Raw genomic sequence first — 21,514 nt, forward strand, 5'->3', positions numbered from 1 at the left:
TGCCAGATCCCAGACTGTAGAGTGTGTAAAATTGCAGATAAATCCGTCAGGCTAGAAATACAGCTCTGGGAAAAATTAAGAGACCACTGCAAAATTATCAGTTTCTCTGGTTTTACTGTATATAGGTATGTGTCTGAGTAAAATGAACAGTTGAATAACAATTGGTCAAAATAAAAAACAAAAAATTGACATTGTTTTCAGACCTAAAATAATGCAAAGAAAACAAATACATATTCATTTTTCAACAACGAAACACTAATGTTTTAATTTAGGAAGAGTTCAGAAATCTATATTTGGTGGAATAACCCTGATTTTTAATCACAGCTTTCATGTGTCTTGGCATGCTCTCCACTAGTCTGTCACATTGCTGTTGGGTGACTTTATGCTACTCCTGGCACAAAAATATAAGTAGCTTTTTTTTTGTTTGATGGCTCTATTTTACTATTGATCAAATTCCAGAGGATTTCAATGGGGTTCATGTCTGGAGATTGGGCTGGGATTGACAGGGTCTTGATCTGGTGGTCCTCCATCCACATCTTGATTGACCTGGCTGTGTGGCATGGAGCATTGTCCTGCTGGAAAAACCAATTCTCAGAGTTGGGGAACATTGTCAGAGCAGGTGTTCTTTCAGGAAAACCTTGTACTTTCATGCGTCGGTCACAAAGTAAAATCTGCCCGATTCCAGCCTTGCATCCCCAGATCATCACAGATCCTTCACCAAATTTCACGGTGGGTGCGAGACACTGTGGCTTGTAGGCCTCTCCAGATCTCCGTCAAACCATAAGACAACTAGGTGAAAATTTGACCTTACTCCATTCCTCTATGGTCCAATCCTTATGGTCTTTTGCAAACTTCAGCCTGGCTTCTCATTGAGGGCTTTTTTCTAGCCCTCTAACTTTAGCCCTGCCCCTAGGAGCCCGTTTCACACCGTCCTCGCCGTGCACTTCACCCCAGCGACTTTTTGCCATTCTTTTTGTAGGTCTCTTGATGTCATTGCATGGTTGTTGAGTGACATTCAAATGAGTTGACGGTCGTTTTTGCCCTCTGCCAGTCTGTAGCTTTGTTGTCCCCAGTGTCTGTTGCTTGACCTTGTTGAACCGCTGTCTTTGAAATGTTCAGGATGGAAGCAACCTGACGCTGACTGTATCCCTCTGCCAGTAAAGCCAGAATTGAACCCTTTTCCTCACTCAAAGCTTTTGTCATGCTGAATTGTCTTATTTTTTTTCAAATGACCTTTGATGTACTACTTGCATAGTTTTTGTTATCCAACTGGTCCTATTGCAAGAGGATAGTGATGACCACAGCAGTGGTAATCACCTAATCAGTACCTCATTAAGTAAAATGGGGTGTGCCTGTGTTGGGACTTAACAGACACTGGAATGGAATGGCTGCCATACATATGGAGATGCTGATTTAAGAAAAATGTGTAGTGGTGTCTTTATTTTTTCCAGAGCTTTATATTATTGGTAGGTCATTTCACATAAGCATTTTAAACTGTAGAATGGTACAAGTTTGGGGTACAAGTTTGGGGTCACTTATAAATGTCCTTATTTTCCATGAAAACTAACATGAAATGAGTTTCTATAGGAAATATAGCAAAATGAATAGGACATCTAGTCAGTGACAAGATTAGAAATATTTATTGAGAAATAAACTTTCCGATTACCAGTTCATTGACTGGGTTCATAAGATTTTACAGGGCTGTTTGTCAGCTTTCTTCTACATTTTCAACACTCTGATCATCTTCACCTGCTTCCAGCCCATCCCTTAACTCAAGATTACAATTATTGTTGACAACTAGCCACAAAGCTTTTCTGTATGGCCCGCTGGTGTCAATTACAGTGTTCTCAGCATATAATACTGCAGCCCAATCAGTGAAATCTAACTAAAAGTCCCACCACCATTTGCATTTTCCTTGCAAGATGAAAAGGCAAAGAATTAATAATTTCAACTGTAATTACTTATATCATTATATATGTTTCAAATATATAAATAATTACATATTTATATTAATATATAATTAAAAATGTAATTAACTAAATGCAGTATATTATTAAATATATAAATGTATACATCATTATATTATTTATTGTAGAATATGGAAAATGTCTTGACAATTTGAAAGAAAAATGCCAAAACATGTTTCTCAAAAATCTAATGTAAATGCTAAAATGAAAAATCATTCCTAATTTTTGCCATTTTATTAACTTAATAGCTTAAATTGTGTCAAAATGAAAAGGTATTTTCAATTGATAACAGTAACTTCACTTCATTCTCAGCACCAACACATCTGGTTTGCTTGTCTACCTGGGGCGGCAGTATCAGCAAAGCATTAACCCCAACGAGGTGTCCCAATCGATCGCTCAAATCATCGTCCACCCAAGCTACAACATTGCAACACATGACAACGACATATGTCTCCTGCAGCTCTCATCATCTGTAGCCTTCACTGACTACATCCAGCCAGTCTGCTTGGCGGCTGCAGACAGTACCTTCTTCAATGGAACTGTTAGCTGGGTCACCGGATGGGGAAATATCAACAGTAATGGTAAGATCTCATTGTAACAATGCTTTTTATTTAACAGATAAACTTAGTGCCTTCCGTATTAGGACAAATAAGTCCAACTGCTACTTTTGCTGTACATTCATGGCATATGAAAATACAATATATAGCTTAATATGAGTACAGAATGTAACTTCTTATTTCTGTCTGTTTCAACAATTAGGTTTTACCAAATAAGAATAACACTGCTGTCAGAGTTCCATCCCCCAAATTTGTCAGCATATGTATTGGCACATTTTGCTGACAGGTGTTTCAAACTGATCAGGTGTTTCCTGTTGCTTTAATTGTTTACACATAAATAAGCTGTGAACGTATAGGCTGAATCTCAAGTCGCATACTACGAACTGCAAGTAAGTCCTTCAGGGGTGATGGTGAAGTACATACTGTTTAGTATATACAGTTTGGGACATACAACCTCATCATAAAATTGCGTCTCAACATTATATTATTTTGTTGCACAATAACCGGCATTAGCATCACGCCAACTTTGAATATTTAGAGTTGAAGTTGAAGTTTACATACACCTTAGCCAAATAAATGTAAACTCAATTGTTCACAATTCCTGGGATTTAATCCTAGTAAAAAGTCCCGGTTTTAGGTCAGTTAAGACTACCACTTTATTTTAAGAATGTGAAATGTCAGCAAAATAGTAAAGAGAATGATTTATTTCAGTTTTTATTTCTTTCATCACATTCCCAGTGGGTCAGAAGTTTACATACATTCAAAGTATTTTACTGAGCCCCTGAGGTGACTGGGGGGTGAAAATACTGTAAAACGCTTATGTGTTTCATAACTCGCATGTGCGCTTTACTAAAGTGCATGCCCCCACTTGCCAAACTAACTGTAGTTCTGTGCGCCTAAAGGCATTTCAGTGCTCAGTTAGCACCTACAATATCCTACTTGTGCATTACATATTACAAGTTAAGAATGTGTAGTCATCTAGCTATTATTTTACAATTGTGAACTGTTTTACTCATTGAAAGTACTGAAAGTATTACAATGGATGACTACTACAGCACGCGTGTGACTGACTTAAAGCGTGCATACGACTTACTTAAAACACCCGATCAACATAGTAAAGCGCATGTGCAACTTAATAAAGCGCACATGCAAGTTTGAAAATGCACACATGCTTTACAATTTTATTTCCCTCCTTGTTAACTCTGGGGCTCCGTAGTATTTGGTAACGGTGCCTTTACATTATTTAACGTGTCAAACGTTTCAGGAAGCCTTCCACAAGATTCTCTCAATAATTTTGGGGAATTTTGGACCATTCCTCCTGACAGAACAGACAGAACAGGTGTAACTCAATTAGGTTTGTAGGCCTCTTTACTCACACATGCTTTTTCAGTTCTTTCCACAAATATGATTGAGGTCAGGGCTTTGTGATAACTATTTCAATACCTTGAATTTGTTTTTTCCACAACTTTGGAAGCATGCTTGGGGTCATTGTCCATTTGTAAAACCCATTTGCGAACCAAGCTTTAACAACCTGCCTGATGTGTTGAGATGTTGCTTCAATATATCCACAATTTTCAGTCCTCATTATGCCATCTATTTTGTGAAGTGCACCAGTCCCTCCTGCAGCAAAGCACCCCCACAACATGATGCTGCCACCCCCGTGCTTCACGGTTGGGATGTTTTTTTTCCGGCTTGCAAGCCTATTCTCCATGTGCAATTGCAAACCGTAGTCTGGCTTTTTTATGGTAGTATTGGAGCAGTGGCTTCTTCTGTGTTGAGCGGCCTTTCAGGCTCTGTTGATATAAGACTTGTTTTACAGTGGATGTACAGTGAAGAGAACAAGTATTTGATACACTGCTGATTTTGCAGGTTTTCCCAAAGCCTGTAAAGCCTGTCATTTTTATCATAGGTACTATTCAACTGTGAGTGACGGAATCTAAAACAAAAATCCAGAAAATCACATTGTATGATTTTTAAGTAATTAATTTGCATTTTATTGCATGACATAAGTATTTGATACATCAGAAAAGCAGAACTTAATATTTGGCACAGAAACCTTTGTTTGCAATTACAGACATCATACATTTCCTGTAGTTCTTGACCAGGTTTGCACACACTGCAGCAGGGATTTTGGCCCACTCCTCCATACAGACCTTCTACAGATCCTTCAGGTTTCGGGGCTGTCGCTGGGCAATACGGACTTTCAGCTCCCTCCAAAGATTTTCTCTTGGGTTCAGGTTTGGAGACTGGCTAGGCCACTCCAGGACCTTGAGATGCTTCTTACAGAGCCACTCCTTAGTGGCCCTGGCTGTGTGTTTCGGGTCTTTGTCATGCAGGAAGACCCAGCCACGACCCATCTTCAATGCTCTTACTGAGGGAAGGAGGTTGTTGGCCAAGATCTCGCGATACATGGCCCAATCCATCCTCCCCTCAATACGGTGCAGTCGTCCTGTCTTCTTTGCAGAAAAGCATCCCCAAAGAATGATGTTTCCATCTCCATGCTTCACGGTTGGGATGGTGTTCTTTGGGTTGTACTCATCCTTCTTCTTCCTCCAAACAAGGCGAATGAAGTTTAGACCAAAAAGCTCTATTTTTGGCTCATCAGACCACATGACCTTATCCCATTCCTCCTCTGGTTCAACCAGATGGTCATTGGCAAACTTCAGACAGGCCTGGACATGCGCTGGCTTGAGCAGGGGGAACTTGCGTGCGCTGCAGGATTTTTATCCATGAGGGTGTAGTGTGTTACTAATGGTTTTCTTTGAGACTGTGGTCCCAGCTCTCTTCAGGTCATTGACCAGGTCCTGCCATGTAGTTCTGGGCTGATCCCTCACCTTCCTCATGATCATTTATGCCCCACGAGGTGAGAGCTTGCATGGAGCCCCAGACCGAGGGAGATTGACGTCATCTTGATCTTCTGCCATTTTCTAATAATTGCGCCAACAGTTGTTGCCTTCTCACCAAGCTGCTTGCCTATTGTCCTGTAGCCCATCCCAGCCTTGTGCAGGTCTACAATTTTATCACTGATGTCCTTACACAGCGCTCGGGTCTTGGCCATTGTGGAGAGGTTGGAGTCTGTTTGATTGAATGTGTGGACAGGTGTCTTTTATACAGGTAACGAGTTCAGACAGGTGCAGTTAATACAGGTAATGAGTGGAGAACAGGAGGGCTTCTTAAAGAAAAACTAACATGTCTGTGAGAGCCGGAATTTTTACTGGTTGGTAGGTGATCAAATACTTATGTCATGCAATAAAATGCAAATTAATTATTTAAAAATCATACAATGTGATTTTCTGGATTTTTCTTAGATTCCGTCTCTCACTGTTGATGTGTACCTATGATATAAATTACAGACCTCTACACACTTTGTAAGTTGGAATACCTGCAAAATCGGCAGTGTATCAAATACTTGTTCTCCCCACTGTAGATGCTTTTGTACCTGTTTCCTCCAGCATCTTCACAAGGGCCTTTGCTGTTGTTTTGGGATTGATTTGCACGTTTCACACCAAAGTACGTTCATCTCTAGGAGACATCTAAACTATTGTTTGTACAGATGAACGTGGTACATTCAGGCGTTTTGAAATTGATCCCAAGGATGACCTCACACACTTGTGAAGGTCTACAATGTTTTGGCTGATTTCTTTGATTTTTCCATTATGTCAAGCAAAGACACACTGAGTACACCTCCAATCACTGGCGTAGCTGTCGGGTGCAGGGGGTGCAGCTACACCAGGGCCCGCAGTGGGTTGAGGGCTCGTGCTTGGCCTCTATAATAAATATTAGTTTTACTTTTTATTTTATAGTGTGTGTTTTTATGTGGTTATCACAATAGGACCAACGCTGTGTGGTTAATCTAAGGCAGAATCGGCTTTACATGCATATATACCGCTTCTTATACCATTTGTAAGGACAGCTTGCACTCTGGCATGGCATCACTACGCTACGCCAGTGCCTCCAATTGACTCAAATTATGTCAATTAGTATATCAGAAGCAGCCATGACATAATTTTCTGGAATTTTCCAAGCTGTTTAACAGCAGTCAACAACTTAGTGTCGGTCATCTTCTGACCCACTGGAATTGTGATATAGTGAATTATAAATGAAATAATCTGTCTGTAAACAATTGTTGGAAAAATGAATTGTGTCATGCACAAAGCACTAATCGACTTGCCAAAATTATAGTTTGTTAACATGAAATCTGTGTAATAGTTCAAAAATGTGATTTAATGACTTCAACCTAAATGTATGTAAATGTCCAATTTCAACAGCAGCTAGACATCATAAAAATGTTGTATTAAATTGATGAAAGTTTTTTCTGAAAAGACCACAAATAGCATCCATGTAGTGTTTGGCTTTCGCCACTGGCCATTTTAATAGTGTACAAGCCAGTAATACTATTAGCTTACTACTTGGAATAGTCATAAGAATTGAGCCAATGACAGCGAGACTGAAAATGAACTTTACACTACCAAAGCTAACCTTGCTTGAATAAAGGTAACTGGCTACAGGTAGCTAGATGCTGTTGACATCTGCACCTAATTGATTGTATCTTAGAGCAAGTAATGTTAACCTGCTAATGTGCTACATTTCATGACACAACAATGATTATTTTTCTTTCATTTGTGAATAACATTGATTGGTAATACATTTTACTATTGTACATGTTTCTTACAATAAAAGAACATTCAAGCCATATTCAGTATCCCAAAACCATAATTGATGAAATCAAGGTAGAACTTGTTAACCTTAGCCTCTTTTCCACAGCTCAAACACGGCCAGTTTCTTGGTGGTCTTTAACAGATCTAGTTTGAACAAAAACAAATCTAGTAAATATAAATTCTGAAAATGTTGTTTCTAGGTTCAACAAGCAAAATCACCAGTTGTGATCTTTATCATAATCTCTCCAACACAGGGTCCTAAATCACTAGCCACCTGTCATTCTCAAGTCTCCCCCACAGCTACCCCAAAACACAAAACTTAATCACTGGAAAATCTCTTTCCAATGCTTAAGTTCATGAAGAATCACACTGTTGAACATAGAGAACCAAAGCACACAAATAAATCAAGAAGAATGGCTTGCATAAAGGGAGACACATTTCCTGCAATAGCTCGGTCAGAACCACGACTTCAAACTTTAAGAAAATCTGTGAACTGATGAAAGGTGATGTGTGCATATGAATTCTCCTTGAATTTGACTGAGCTTTATCTCTTCTGTAAAGATAGTAGAATAACATTGCAAAATCCAGGCATGCAAGGTTGATGGAGTCCTACTTACTGCTGTAATCGAAGCAAAAGGTAGATCCACAAAGTATAATTTGACAGATGTGCAAATTTCTGCAACCAAGACAATGACAGCTTTTTATTAGAGGTTCAAAAAATCTGGTGAAACCATATTGTATTTGTTCTGGGTCATTATTGTCCCTTAGGTGTTTTTAGTCCTTATTGCAAATTCTACTGAGATTACATAGCCCAAAAAGGACAAATTCATTATTGATTCCATTTCATGGTGGCCCTCTAACGATCCTTTATAGTTGCCAAATTTGCAGGCTCACATACATACGTCATGTGACCTGCAATCCTGTATACTGGTACATACAGTGGATATAAAAAGTCTACACACCCCTGTTAAAATGCCAGGTTTTTGTGAGGTAAAAGAATGAGACAAAGATAAATCATGTCAGAACTTTTTCCACTCTTAATGTGACCTATAATGTGAACAATTAAATTGAAAAACAAACTGAAATCTTCAAGGTGGAAAAATGAAAAATAAAACCTTACAATAACCTGGTTGCATAAATGTGCACATCCTCTTATAACTGGGGATGTGGCTGTGTTCTGAATTAACCAATCACATTCAAACTCTTGTTAAATAGAAGTCATTACACACCTGCCATCATTTAAAATGACTCTCATTAATCACAAATAGTTCAGCTGTTCTAGTAGGAATTTCCTGACATTTTCTTAGTTGCATCTCAGAGCAAAAGCAATGGTCCACAGAGAGCTTCCAAAGCATCAGAGGGATGTCATTGTTGAAAGATATCAATCAGGAGAAGGGTACACAATTATTTTAAAAATATTAGATATACCATGGAACACAGTGAAGAAGGTCATTATCAAGTGGAAAATATGGCACAACAGAGACAATACCAAGAACTGGACGTCCCTCCAAAATTGCTGAAAAGATGAGAAGAAAACTGGTCAGAAAACTGCTCCAAAAGGTATGTTTGGCGCAAAAACATCCCTGCACATCACCCAAAGAACACCATACCCACAGTGAAGCGTGGTGGTGGCAGCATCATGCTTTGGGGCTGTTTTTCTTCAGCTGGAACCGGGACCTTTGTCAGGGTGGAGGGAATTATGAACAGTCCAAAATACCAGGCAATTTTGGCACAAAACATTCAGGCGTCCATTAGAAAGATTAAGATGAAGTTCACCTTTCAGCACAAAAATTACCCAAAGCACACATCCAAATCCACAAAATCATGGCTTCACCAGGAGAAGATTAACATTTTGGAAAGGACCAGCTAGAGCCCAGGCATGAATACAATTGAACATCTGTGGGGTGATCTGAGCATGATGCTGCCACCACCACGCTTCACTGTGGGTATGGTGTTCTTTGGGTGATTTGCAGGGTTGTTTTTGCACAGGAGATGTCCTCGCAATCTGACAGATTTGGAGCGCTTTTGCAAAGAAGAGTGGGCAAATATTGCCACATCAAGATGTGCCATGCTAAATGACTCCTACCCAAAAAGACTTGATTGCTGTAATAAAATCAAAATGTGCTTCAACAAAGTATTAGTTTAAGGGTGTGCACACTTATGCAACTAGGTTATTGTGAGCTTTTTATTATTCCCCCTCAAAGATATCATTGGAAAAAGTTCTGACATGATTTATCTTTGTCTCATTCTTTTACATCACAAGAACCTGGCATTTTAACAGGGGTGTGCAGACTTTTTATATCCACTGTAGGTCCATGTCCTCACAAGGAACATGATTGATATTGGGTCCATTAACACTGCCATGATGGATTTTAATTTCTGAAAATCAAAAATTTAAGAAATAATTTCTGAAAATCACTTTAAACACTACTGCTGTAGTGCCAAATCACAAACCTTTATTATATTTAATATCTATTGTACAATGTATTTTATCAATCAATCAATCAATCAAAATGTATTTATAAAGCGCTTTTTACAACAGCAGTTGTCACAAAGTGCTTTACAGAGACACCCGGCCTTAAACCCCAAGGAGCAAACAACAGTAGTGATGAATACATAGCCTGAAACAGTATGTCAAACATGACCACTACTGACCAATAATGGGTGTAATTTGGCACGCACAGTACAGTACCAGTCAATTCTGTGGACGCTGTTAGAAATCGGCGGTTACGTATAGTGGTCAAATAATGTAGAACCCGTATCAAATCGAGGGAGAAGTTCGCTCATGTTTATTGGAAAATTGCAGCACAGATGTCATTCAGGGACTGTTCCATTATCTTCTCACTGTAATGTTAGTTGCCAGCTAGCCTATACATTGAGGGTGTTTCTACCTAGCACAGATCATGTTTCTAGAAGTTAACCCCCCATGCCAGATGGTCACTGTAAACATTCCTGTGGTTATCCAAGCGCAACCTACAGAGAGATAATCTAAACAGAGATGTTTCTTTTGTTCTCATTATCTAAGCACATTCACTTCCAATTAAATGTACATAGTGTAATTGTTAATGCTCAGATTCTATAATGCCTACACATTTTTTTCACAATGTAAAACTATAGTAAAGACATCAAAACTATGAAATAACATGGAATCATGTAGTAACTAAACATTTATATTTTAGATCAAAGTAGCCACCTTTTGCCTTGGTGACAGCTTTGCACACTTGGCATTCTCACAACCGGCTTCATGAGGTAGTGACCTACCTAGCTTTCTCTTAACTTCACCCACCGGAACCCTTAGTCAAGCATCTCACCCATACAGAAAAAATAACAATATAACATATTTATTTTTGATGCATTATCGGATACACTACATGTAAAAATGTATAACCTTTGAAAAATAACTGATTTTTAATACATTTTTAAATGTATTTTCAAAATGTTTCTGGAATTCATGCATTTGTTTGGTAAACAGAATTTGGCCTTATTTCATGTATTTGTACATTGCATCAATGCAATTGGTAAAAGTGTGTCTTTAATGGTCTCTCCTCAGTGCCTCTACCCTCCCCTGGGAACCTACAGGAGGTGGAAGTCCCAGTAGTGGGGAACAGGCAGTGTACCTGTCTCTATGCGGGAGTGGATACAATCACCAACAACATGCTCTGTGCTGGCCTACTAGCTGGAGGAATGGATGCCTGCCAGGTTATAAATTATTGCTATTCTTTGTACTGGGCCATTTTCAGTTTCCAGGGTTTATCTACAGATATGTGTGACATTGGGCTGTGCATTATCGTACTGAAAAATGTGGTGATGGCGGCGGAACAATGGCACAACAATGGGCCTCAGGTTCTCACCTATAGCTTATGACTGTCCATAACATAACCCCACCGCCCTGTTCACAACATTGAAATCAACAAACTGCTTCCTTGCGTCATGCCATAATGCTGTCTTCCATCTGCTTGGTACAATAGAAAAATTATTCATCAATGAAGAGTATTAGAGGATCTGGATTTGGACACAATTTTATAAATATTTCCAAAGAATCAACAAATTAATGTAACCGATACATTTTATAGGTAAAGAGACTATGCAATTGCCTTGCAACTGTCAAAGATAGCAGTTCTCCAGAGATTTTAGATTTTACAAGAGCTTAGATGAATGCAGAGATGAGGAGAACGCAAGAGAGCCCGTTTCCACACCCTATTCAGGTTTAAATCCTCAAACCTACATTTGTGGCGGTTGGATCGTTTTTGGTCCTGTATTCAGATCCTACATAAACATCTGTAAATCAACATTCCAATGACAGCATATGACAAGACACACATGAGTACAACTATATAAATGGCAATACAAAGTAATGAAGAAGAATTTAAATGTTTCTGTTTCTTCAGTATACTTCTCCAGCATGTCAGTGGCTATCGAAAACAAGCATTTGCCCACTTGAGCCAGGTATGAAGCCAAACTGCATTCAGGTCAAGACCCTAGCAGTTATGAAATAGAGACATTTACATTATATACTCTGGCAACAGCTCTGACAGGTTTTTCTTCAGTCAGCAACCCAACTGCATGTATTTTCAAAACTTTTGCTATTTGACAAAACTGCACAGGTAATAATCATACTTTTTAATCTTCATAAATGTGTTACTGTGATGGCAAATTCTAAAGTCAAAACAATTTACAAAAATGGTAGGTAAGACAGAGGAAAACTCAGTTGCATAATAAACAGTTTATTCTTGCAAGGAGAGAGAACACAGGTTACAAAGTAATACAGGACAATCGTCAGTACTTAAAGGGGAAAAAGGGGTGTGGTAAGATGTTGCCCATCTGTCTTATGTCCATACAACACATTCCCTTTGTTCTTTCACATATCCTAGGCTTCACACAAGGCAAATGTTGTCCTCCCCCACCTGGGTAACCTTCTCAACCCTTGAGGAGGTCTTAAAGCATCTGGACGAATTACAGATTTACGATTAACCCTATAATCTGCTGATACCAGTCAAGGATGCCCCCTTAGACAAATACCAGATCCCCCTTTCCCATATTCCTCTGCTTATCTAAATATGGGGACCCAGTCCTTTAATCAGTAAGAATACATCAGTTTAAAAAATGTCCCTGACAGTTACAAATGTGACAGAATTCAGAAACAGGGTCCTATCGCAAAATTCAGATTCAGAGCTTTGTAATGGTACACAATACAATACTCTTTGATAAAGTAATGGGAAAGATATACTGATTTAAACTATCTGCTCTAACTACTTCTGAGAAAAAAGACTTGAAATATTTTCACACTTGCCAGAGAGCTGTTCATTGTTTGTGCCCATTTAGCATAGTTCATAACCTATTAGGCCTTAACCCCCTCCCAGCTATTTAAGTATTCAAAAGGGGACATTCTGGCTTTGTACTAAACTGGTCTGGTTGGCCTCTAATAAACACATACTACCATACCATACCATCATCTTCCGCTTATCCGGGGCCGGGTCGCGGGGGCAGCAGTCTAAGCAGGGATGCCCAGACTTCCCTCTCCCCAGACACTTCCTACTACATAAAACCAAATAAAATCAAAGTTTTTTCAAATGGACTTGATAAATCAGGTATTTCCAGTCCAGTGAAAGTGAAGTTGTTTAGAAGTATGATTCATAATAAAGAGTAGCAGGAATGTAAATGCAGATAGTTTGAGAGTGCAGGGCAGTGATGTGGTTGACAGCTCTATCAACGTGTTCACTGTTGTCCATGTTTGAAAATCCCAGGGTCACAATGATTTACTGACCAAGTAGTTGTGGTATGACAGAAGCCAGTGACTTAACAGACCAATCAGAATTCAGTATGTCCTAGAACATGATTGTATTCTTTCTCTCCTGAGAAGTAGTGATGTGGCCCGTTTCTGAATTCGGTCACAAATTTACAGTGGGGAGAATGAGTATTTGATACACTACCGATTTTGCAGGTTTTCCCAATTACAAAGCATGTAGAAGTCTGTCATTTTTATCATAGGTACTATTCAACTGTGAGTTATGGAATCTAAAACAAAAATCCAGAAAATCACATTGTATGATTTTTAAGTAATTAATTTGCATTTTATTGCATGACATAAGTATTTGATACATCAGAAAAGCAGAACTTAATATTTGCTACAGAAACCTTTGTTTGCAGTCACAGAGACCATACGTTTCCTGTAGTTCTTGACCAGGTTTGCACGCACTGCAGCAGGGATTTTGGCCCACTCCTCCATATAGACATTCTCCAGATCCTTCAGGTTTCGAGGCTGTCGCTGGGCAATACGGACTTTCATTTCCCTCCAAAGATTTTCTCTTGGGTTCAGGTCTGGAGACTGGCTAGGCCACTCCAGGACCTTGAGATGCTTCTTACGGAGCCACTCCTTAGTTGCCCTGGCTTTGTGTTTCGGGTCTTTGTCATGCTGGATGACCCAGCCACGACCCATCTTCAATGCTCTTACTGAGGGAAGGAGGTTGTTGGCCAAGATCTCGCGATTCATGGCCCCATCCATCCTTCCCTCAATACGGTGCAGTTGTCCTGTCCCCTTTGCAGAAAAGCATCCCCAAAGAATGATGTTTCCACCTCCATGCTTCACGGTTGGGATGATGTTCTTGGGGTTGTACATACCATAACCCCACCTCCACCATGGGCCACTCGATCCACACCATGGTGGGTGCCCTTTACAGTGAAAACCAGGATTCATCCGTGAAGAGAACACTTCTCCAAAGTGTCAGACGCCATCGATTGTGAGCATTTGCCCACTCAAGTCGACAACGAACTGCAGTCAGGTCGACACCCCAATGAGGACGACGAGCATGCAGATAAGCTTCCCTGAGACGGTTTCTGACACTTTGTGCAGAAACATGCACACCAGTAGCCCGCTGGAGGTCATTTTGTAGGGCTCTGGCAGTGCTCCTCCTGTTCCTCCTCGCACAAAGGAACAGATACGGGTCCTGCTGCTGGGTTGATGCCCTTCTACGGCCCTGTCCAGCTCTCCTTGTGTAACGGCCCTTCTCCTGGTATCTCCTTCATGCTCTTGAGACTGTACTGGGAGACACAGCAAACATTCTTGTGACGGCACGTATGGATGTGCCAGCCTGGAGGATCTGGACTACCTGTGCAACCTGAATGTACCACTTCATGCTACCAGTCGTGACAAGGACACTAGCAAAACTAGAGAAGAATCTGTCAGGAAGGATAAGGATGGAGCAATTGTCTGTGGACCCACCACCTGCAAAACCATTCCCTTTTTGGGGGTTGTCTAGCTGTTGCCTCCAGTGCACCTGTTGTAACTTTCATTTGCACCAAAACAATCCAGGTTCTAGGGTCTGTATTTCTCTCTTACAATTTAAGAGAGAAATCTTAAATTTCAACAACAGAACTTGATACACAATTATTTTCTGTTTCAATTAAAATATAGCCACAAGTAGTACCCATATATAGTAGTACTCCCTGCAGCTTTTTACCCATTTATTCCCTAGTGCCTGGGGTTAATCTGATTACATCTATTGAAGGGTCAAACCAAAACTTAACAGTCACTAATCATATAGTTACTATTCATCCCAACAAATTAATTCTTACTTTGCTAAGCCGAATCAAAATGGTAAGACATATTTTGCTAGACATGTTAGACATTTCATCAAACTAACAATATTCAAAAACCTAATTAGAACAAATTCTGTGACAAAAAAATGTGTGCCATAACGTATACCGATGTTCTGTTATAACTAAGCAAAGATATATATCATTTTTGTGTAACCATTTGTATGTAGCCATCTGACTGAGCTCTGGGCTCAGCTCTTTTAATCCCTAATTAATAAGCATCAAGCTTATTATACATGCTCACTAAATGATGCATGAGAGAAAGCAGTATTAAGACAAAAGAAACCATAATTCCAGGACGTACATGAAAATAGTTATTGGTACCAAGGATGGACCTGGAATCCATTTGATAATGTGTTGCAGACTACAACACCGGAAAAGGTGCAGTTGTCTCTTCATTTTTTCCAGACAGGAGAATAGACTTAGTTTTAAATGATAATCGTAGTGGTGAGAGGAGTTTTTGTTTTCATCTACATCTTGCTTTTTGTTGTTTTCTTGTTCATATAATTTTGAATGCAATATATAAAATATTATTTCAACTTTAGATCACTGGTTATGTGGTAGTGATGTTGCAATTGGAAGTACTGGGTTCATGACATTTCATGTTGTGGTGCATTATTTTGTATTGCATGCTGGAAACTTTATTCTCAACTTTATTCTCTCTGACAGCATTTATTGTTTGTGGTCTTGAAACAATGTGACTAGTTGTATGGTTGAATTTATTCTGCCACTATTAGAGTGACTCTTTTGCCAAATGTTAATACCCTTTGTAGCCTCTGGTTACACAGGGTACTGACGCTATCAGATATATTCACCAGACAAGAAGCCAGACTGCATGCCTGAACAACCTCACCATTACATCTGCCCATGAATTGTGAAATGTCTCTGAGGCACAGCTCAGAAAGACCTCCTTTTGTATTGGCAAGGTGTGACCACATCTTACAAAATTACTGACCTTTGAGCAGCACAAGTTTATTTGCTATCAATCAGCCTAGTCTTGTTCCTTTGATTAGTTTAGCTCTGTATTAGTGCATCTTGCATTTTCCTACTGTCTAAATACATGGACTCAGTATTTTACTATCAACACAGTAGGTAGCAAATGTTTTTTTACTCTCCTATACAATGGTATAGACATGTCTTGGACACTCGGGTGAAGAGAGGGGCGGAGCTGTCAACTGATCACCACCTGGTGGTGAGTTGGATCCGATGGCGGGGGAGGAAGCTGGACAGACTCGGCAGGCCCAAGCGTACTGTAAGGGTCTGCTGGGAACGTCTGGCCGAGTCTCCTGTCAGAGAGATCTTTAACTCCCACCTCCGGCAGAGCTTCGACTGGATCCCGAGGGAGGTTGGAGATATTGAGTCCGAGTGGACCATGTTCTCCACCGCCATTGTCGAAGCGGCCGCTCGGAGCTGTGGCCGTAAGGTCTCCGGTGCCTGTCGAGGCGGCAATCCCCGAACACGGTGGTGGACACCGGTAGTAAGGGACGCCGTCAAGCTGAAGAAGGAGTCCTATCAGGCCTGGTTGGCTTGTGGGACTCCTGAGGCAGCTGACGGGTACCGACAGGCCAAGCGGGCTGCAGCCCGGGTGGTTGTGGAGGCAAAAACTCGGGCCTGGGAGGAGTTCGGTGAGGCCATGGAGAAGGACTTTCGGCTGGCCTCGAAGAGATTCTGGCAAACCATCCGGCGCCTCAGGAGAGGGAAACAGTGCCCTACCAACGCTGTTTACAGTAGAGGTGGGCAGCTGTTGACCTCAACTGAGGATGTCGTCGGGCGGTGGAAGGAGTACTTCGAGGATCTTCTCAATCCCGCTGACATGTCTTCCATTGAGGAAGCAGAGGATGAGGGCTCAGAGGTGAACTCGTCCATCACCCGGGCTGAAGTCACAGAGGTGGTCAAGAAACTCCTCGGTGGCAAGGCACCGGGGGTGGATGAGATCCGCCCTGAGTACCTCAAGTCTCTGGATGTTGTGGGGCTGTCTTGGTTGACACGCCTGTGCAACATCGCGTGGCGGTCGGGGACAGTGCCTCTGGGATGGCAGACCGGGGTGGTGGTCCCTCTTTTTAAGAAGGGGGACCGGAGGGTGTGTTCCAACTACAGGGGGATCACACTTCTCAGCCTGCCCGGGAAAGTCTATGCCAGGGTTCTGGAGAGGAGAATACGGCCGATAGTAGAACCTCGGATTCAGGAGGAACAGTGTGGTTTTCGTCCGGGCCGTGGAACACTGGACCAGCTCTATACCCTCTACGGGGTGTTGGAGGGTTCATGGGAGTTTGCCCAACCAATCCACATGTGTTTTGTGGATTTGGAGAAGGCATTCGACTGTGTCCCTCGCGGCATCTTGTGGAGGGTGCTTGGGGAATATGGGGTCCTGGGTCCTTTGCTAAGGGCTGTCAGGTCCCTATACAACCGAAGCAGGAGCTTGGTCCGCATTGCCGGCAGTAAGTCAGACTTGTTCCCAGTGCATGTTGGACTCCGGCAGGGCTGCCCTTTGTCACCGGTTCTGTTTGTAATTTTTATGGACAGAATTTCTAGGCGCAGCCAGGGGCCGGAGGGTGTCAGGTTTGGGGACCACACGATTTCGTCTCTGCTCTTTGCAGATGATGTTGTCGTGTTGGCCCCTTCTAACCAGGACCTTCAGCATGCACTGGGACGGTTTGCAGCCGAGTGTGAAGCGGTGGGGATGAAAATCAGTACCTCCAAATCCGAGGCCATGGTCCTCAGTCGGAAAAGGGTGGCTTGCCCACTTCAGGTTGGTGGAGAGTGCCTGCCTCAAGTGGAGGAGTTTAAGTATCTAGGGGTCTTGTTCACGAGTGAGGGAAGGATGGAACGGGAGATTGACAGACGGATCGGTGCAGCTTCTGCAGTAATGCAGTCGATGTATCGGTCTGTCGTGGTGAAGAAAGAGCTGAGCCGCAAGGCGAAGCTCTCGATTTACCAGTCAATCTACGTTCCTACTCTCACCTATGGTCATGAGCTTTGGGTCATCACCCGGGAGGAGCTCAGAGTAGAGCCACTGCTCCTCCACATCGAGAGGGGTCAGCTGAGGTGGCTTGGGCATCTTTTTCGGATGCCTCCGGAACGCCTTCCTGGGAAGGTGTTCCGGTCCCGTCCCACCGGGAGGAGACCCCGGGGAAGACCTAGGACACGCTGGAGGGACTATGTCTCCCGGCTGGCCTGGGAACGCCTCGGTGTCCCCCCGGAAGAGCTAGAGGAAGTGTCTGGGGAGAGGGAAGTCTGGGCATCCCTGCTTAGACTGCTGCCCCCGCGACCCGGCCCCGGATAAGCGGGAGAAGATGGACAATGGTATAATTAATCAATATATCAACTCAGTAAATGTCCACAATAGTCCTCAAACTTTGGAACTGTAGTGTATGTAAGTGTTGAGTTAGATTACACAGTTATCTCCAGTATTCTTGAAAATAATTTGGGGACTTTTACATCATTTGTAAGTTAGCTAACATCAGATAGCTGGTGTTAGATAGTAAGTCATTGCTGTAGTCATTCAAATTATTTGAAATAATGATTGCAGAAGATTTAACTAAAGCTAGTAGTTCATTTATGGTGCTGACACGGTTTGCTAGCTAACATTAGTAGCACAAGTTAGCTAGTCAACTAACCCAATTTTACAATCAGCTAATTAGTTTGAGTATCTATCTGGCTTAGTTTAATAAAGAAATCCTAGCAAGTATTTAATAGGTATTTAGCTATATCTCATTAAAAGGAATATAATAATATGAATCTCAGTCACCTATCTCCGAATTGAAAGTTCTGTCTGGTGAATCACATAACTACATGCCCCCAGATCACAATGTAACCAGATTCTGCTAAATTATACCAGTTTTTGTGACAAAACCAAGACATTTCCTAACTGACCTACAAAGTTTGTTGTAATTACTGCATTTTGTCCGACAATGATCCAAAGCACAAAGCCAAAGGAACATTGAGAATCTGTGGCACAACCTGGAGCATATAATTCAAGATGAATGGGCCACTGTGTGCAAAGCCAGTGCATGCTCCATAAAATAAACCTGATATTGCAGTGAAAAGTGGCTGTACCAAATATTCATGTGGGGGTTAGATACCTAAGCAATATATTGGTCTTTAAACATTTCCCAAGATAACCAATGTCACCTCACAATTATTGATTTTGTGTTTCATTGTTTTAAAATGAAATATCTTCAGGACATTTCAATGTGTAAATTAATAAAACAACAGAATTGGTCATGGGTCTGAACACTTTTCAGTGCATGTATTTGTTCAGTGTATTTTAAAGATAAAGTACAGATAATCACAGAACAAACTCTGTTGGTAATTACATTGTTGTTGACCATTAACTTTTGATTTAATTTTGTGAAACATGTTACTTTTATCCCTTTACAGGGAGACTCCGGGGGGCCAATGGTGAGCAAACAAGGCCAGGTGTGGATTCAGGCTGGAGTTGTAAGTTTCGGACAAGGCTGTGCCCAAGCAGATTTTCCAGGAGTGTACGCCAGAGTATCCCAATACCAGGACTGGATCAACAGCCAGATTAGTACTAACCCTCCTGGCTTCGTCACATTCTCCTCCAGTGGGACTGACTCTGACCTAAATGTCACCTGTGCTGCACTGTCCCGGGGGACCACATTCCACTTCTCCTCCTTCTTTTTCTCCATATTTCCTCTTTATCTCTCTCTTCATCTCTCTTCATAGGTAGCAACAAGCATGCCCAACTAACCTGAGTATCTGTCCTAGGATTGCACATTTTCCTAAAATCTAAATGGCACCATTCCTGGAATAATAACAATAATCCACAATTACGGAATCCTCCCACAGCATTTAGGGTGTAAAAATCACCACAGATTTTAATAATTTATAATATAGTATATGCAAATGAGAAATTTTGATATTTATTTTAATAATGGTCATATTAAGAACATTTGTGCAAAAGAGCCTAATTTTTTTAAATTATACAATAAATGTATTACAACTCCCACAGAATGTGAGTAGTTATTAATTACTTGCCCATCCTAGTTACAGTATGTTCTTGTCATGGACCTGAGGCACAGAGAGATTGTGAGAAAACATTCCTTTTAATTGTCTTGACACAACAACAAAAAAGAGTGGCTGCAACGAGAACAGCCAGGCACTAAGCACAAACAATAATCCACACCATGGGCTAGAAAATGACAACTTAAATAGGAGACCCAATTAGAGGCAATGCCGAGTAGCTGCCTCTGATTGGGGACCAACAAAACTAAACATAAAGATGCCTAGAGTGCATACCTGGAGTACCCCCCCAAGGCGGGACTCCCGACCGCTAGAACAGGAACACCCAAGGGGAGGGGCACCGGCAGAGGTTTCACCCCCGGAACAGTACTCTATATAATTCAGTTGGATGGAGTTGTTTTTAATTCTAGATGTTTTAAGTATTTTCATCCATTGTCAAAAGGTGTCGATCAGGATGCTTTTTTGCATCATGTTTTAACTATTCTGATGACCACTGCTAGTTACAGTAAATACTGTTCTGTTTAGTCATAATATTTGATTAGTAAATGGAACAATATATATATTATTTTTTGTTTAAAAGTTTAGTTTGTCAGTTCTTGAAATGTTTATTGGAATCTCCCTCTATGCACGCAACTCTCTTACTCAGGGTGAGCAGTGCAACACCATCTGATTATATTACTCTCCCCCCACCAATGAAATTGATAGAACTTTGTGAAGTAACGACTATCTATGTGAAATTGTATGTGGTACATGCTACATACATTTTATGTGCTAATTGTCTTACAGGTTTTAACTGTAACTTTTTTTTAACATCTCCCTTTCTAGCATAGATGTCTCAAGGGTTTACCTTACAAGCCATCAAGCCAAATTAGAAAAAAGGGAAAAAAATGTAACAGCATTAAGGTTATTTCAGTAACAAAGTGTGTAGAACATCTAAAGATTGTATGTATGATGTCTTCAGAAGAGTTAAAATTAAGAGACCACTGCAAATAGAACGCTTCTGTTCCTCACTCAAAACTTTACTTTTCAACTTTTTTAGAGTGCTCCCTTAATTTTTTCCAGCGCTGTATGCAAAGAAAACATGAGTGACCAGGAAAAGCACATGTCTTTTATTTCTTATGGGATTCACATTCACGAGACTGTGATGGCCACTCCAGAACCATCACCTTTTTCTGCTGTAACCACTGGAGGGTCAACATGGCCTTGTGCAAGCGTCATTGTTATGCTGAAAAGTCCAAGAGCATCCCAGGCGCAGCATTCATGCCGGAGAATGCAAATTGCCTGCCAGTATTTTCTGATAACATGCTGCATTCGTCTTGCCATACATTTTCACAAGATTCCCCGTGCCTTTAAAGCTCACACACACCAAATAACATCAGTTAGCCACCACAATGCTTCACAGTGGGGATGGTATTCTGTTCACTATACAGTGGGGAGAACAAGTATTTGATACACTGCCGATTTTGCAGGTTTTCCTACTTACAAAGCATGTAGAGGTCTGTAATTTTTAATCATAGTTAGACTTCAGCTGTGAGAGACGGAATCAGAAAATCCAGAAAATCACATTGTACGATTTTTTTAATAATTAATTTGCATTTTATTGCATAACATAAGTATTTGATCACCTACCAACCAGTAAGAATTCCGGCTCTCACAGACCTGTTAGTTTTTCTTTAAGAAGCCCTCCTGTTATCCACTCATTACCTGTATTAACTGCACCTGTTTGAACTCGTTACCTGTATAAAAGACACCT

At 41.0% G+C, this 21,514-nt stretch overlaps 1 protein-coding gene across 1 annotated transcript; it reads left to right on the forward strand.

Annotated features, from left to right (window-relative positions):
- Window positions 1-2,262: 2,262 nt before the first annotated feature.
- Window positions 2,263-19,747, forward strand: LOC114832646 (tryptase-like; the record flags this gene model as incomplete). The annotated part of the gene is made up of 3 exons (XM_029118576.2): window positions 2,263-2,548; window positions 10,733-10,881; window positions 19,156-19,747. Coding segments are annotated over 3 exons (744 nt in total), but the record flags the coding sequence as incomplete, so codon positions are not given.
- Between the last annotated feature and the right edge of the window lie 1,767 nt (window positions 19,748-21,514).

The sequence above is a fragment of the Esox lucius genome, chromosome 11, assembly GCF_011004845.1.
Source record: "Esox lucius isolate fEsoLuc1 chromosome 11, fEsoLuc1.pri, whole genome shotgun sequence".
NCBI lineage: Eukaryota > Metazoa > Chordata > Actinopteri > Esociformes > Esocidae > Esox > Esox lucius.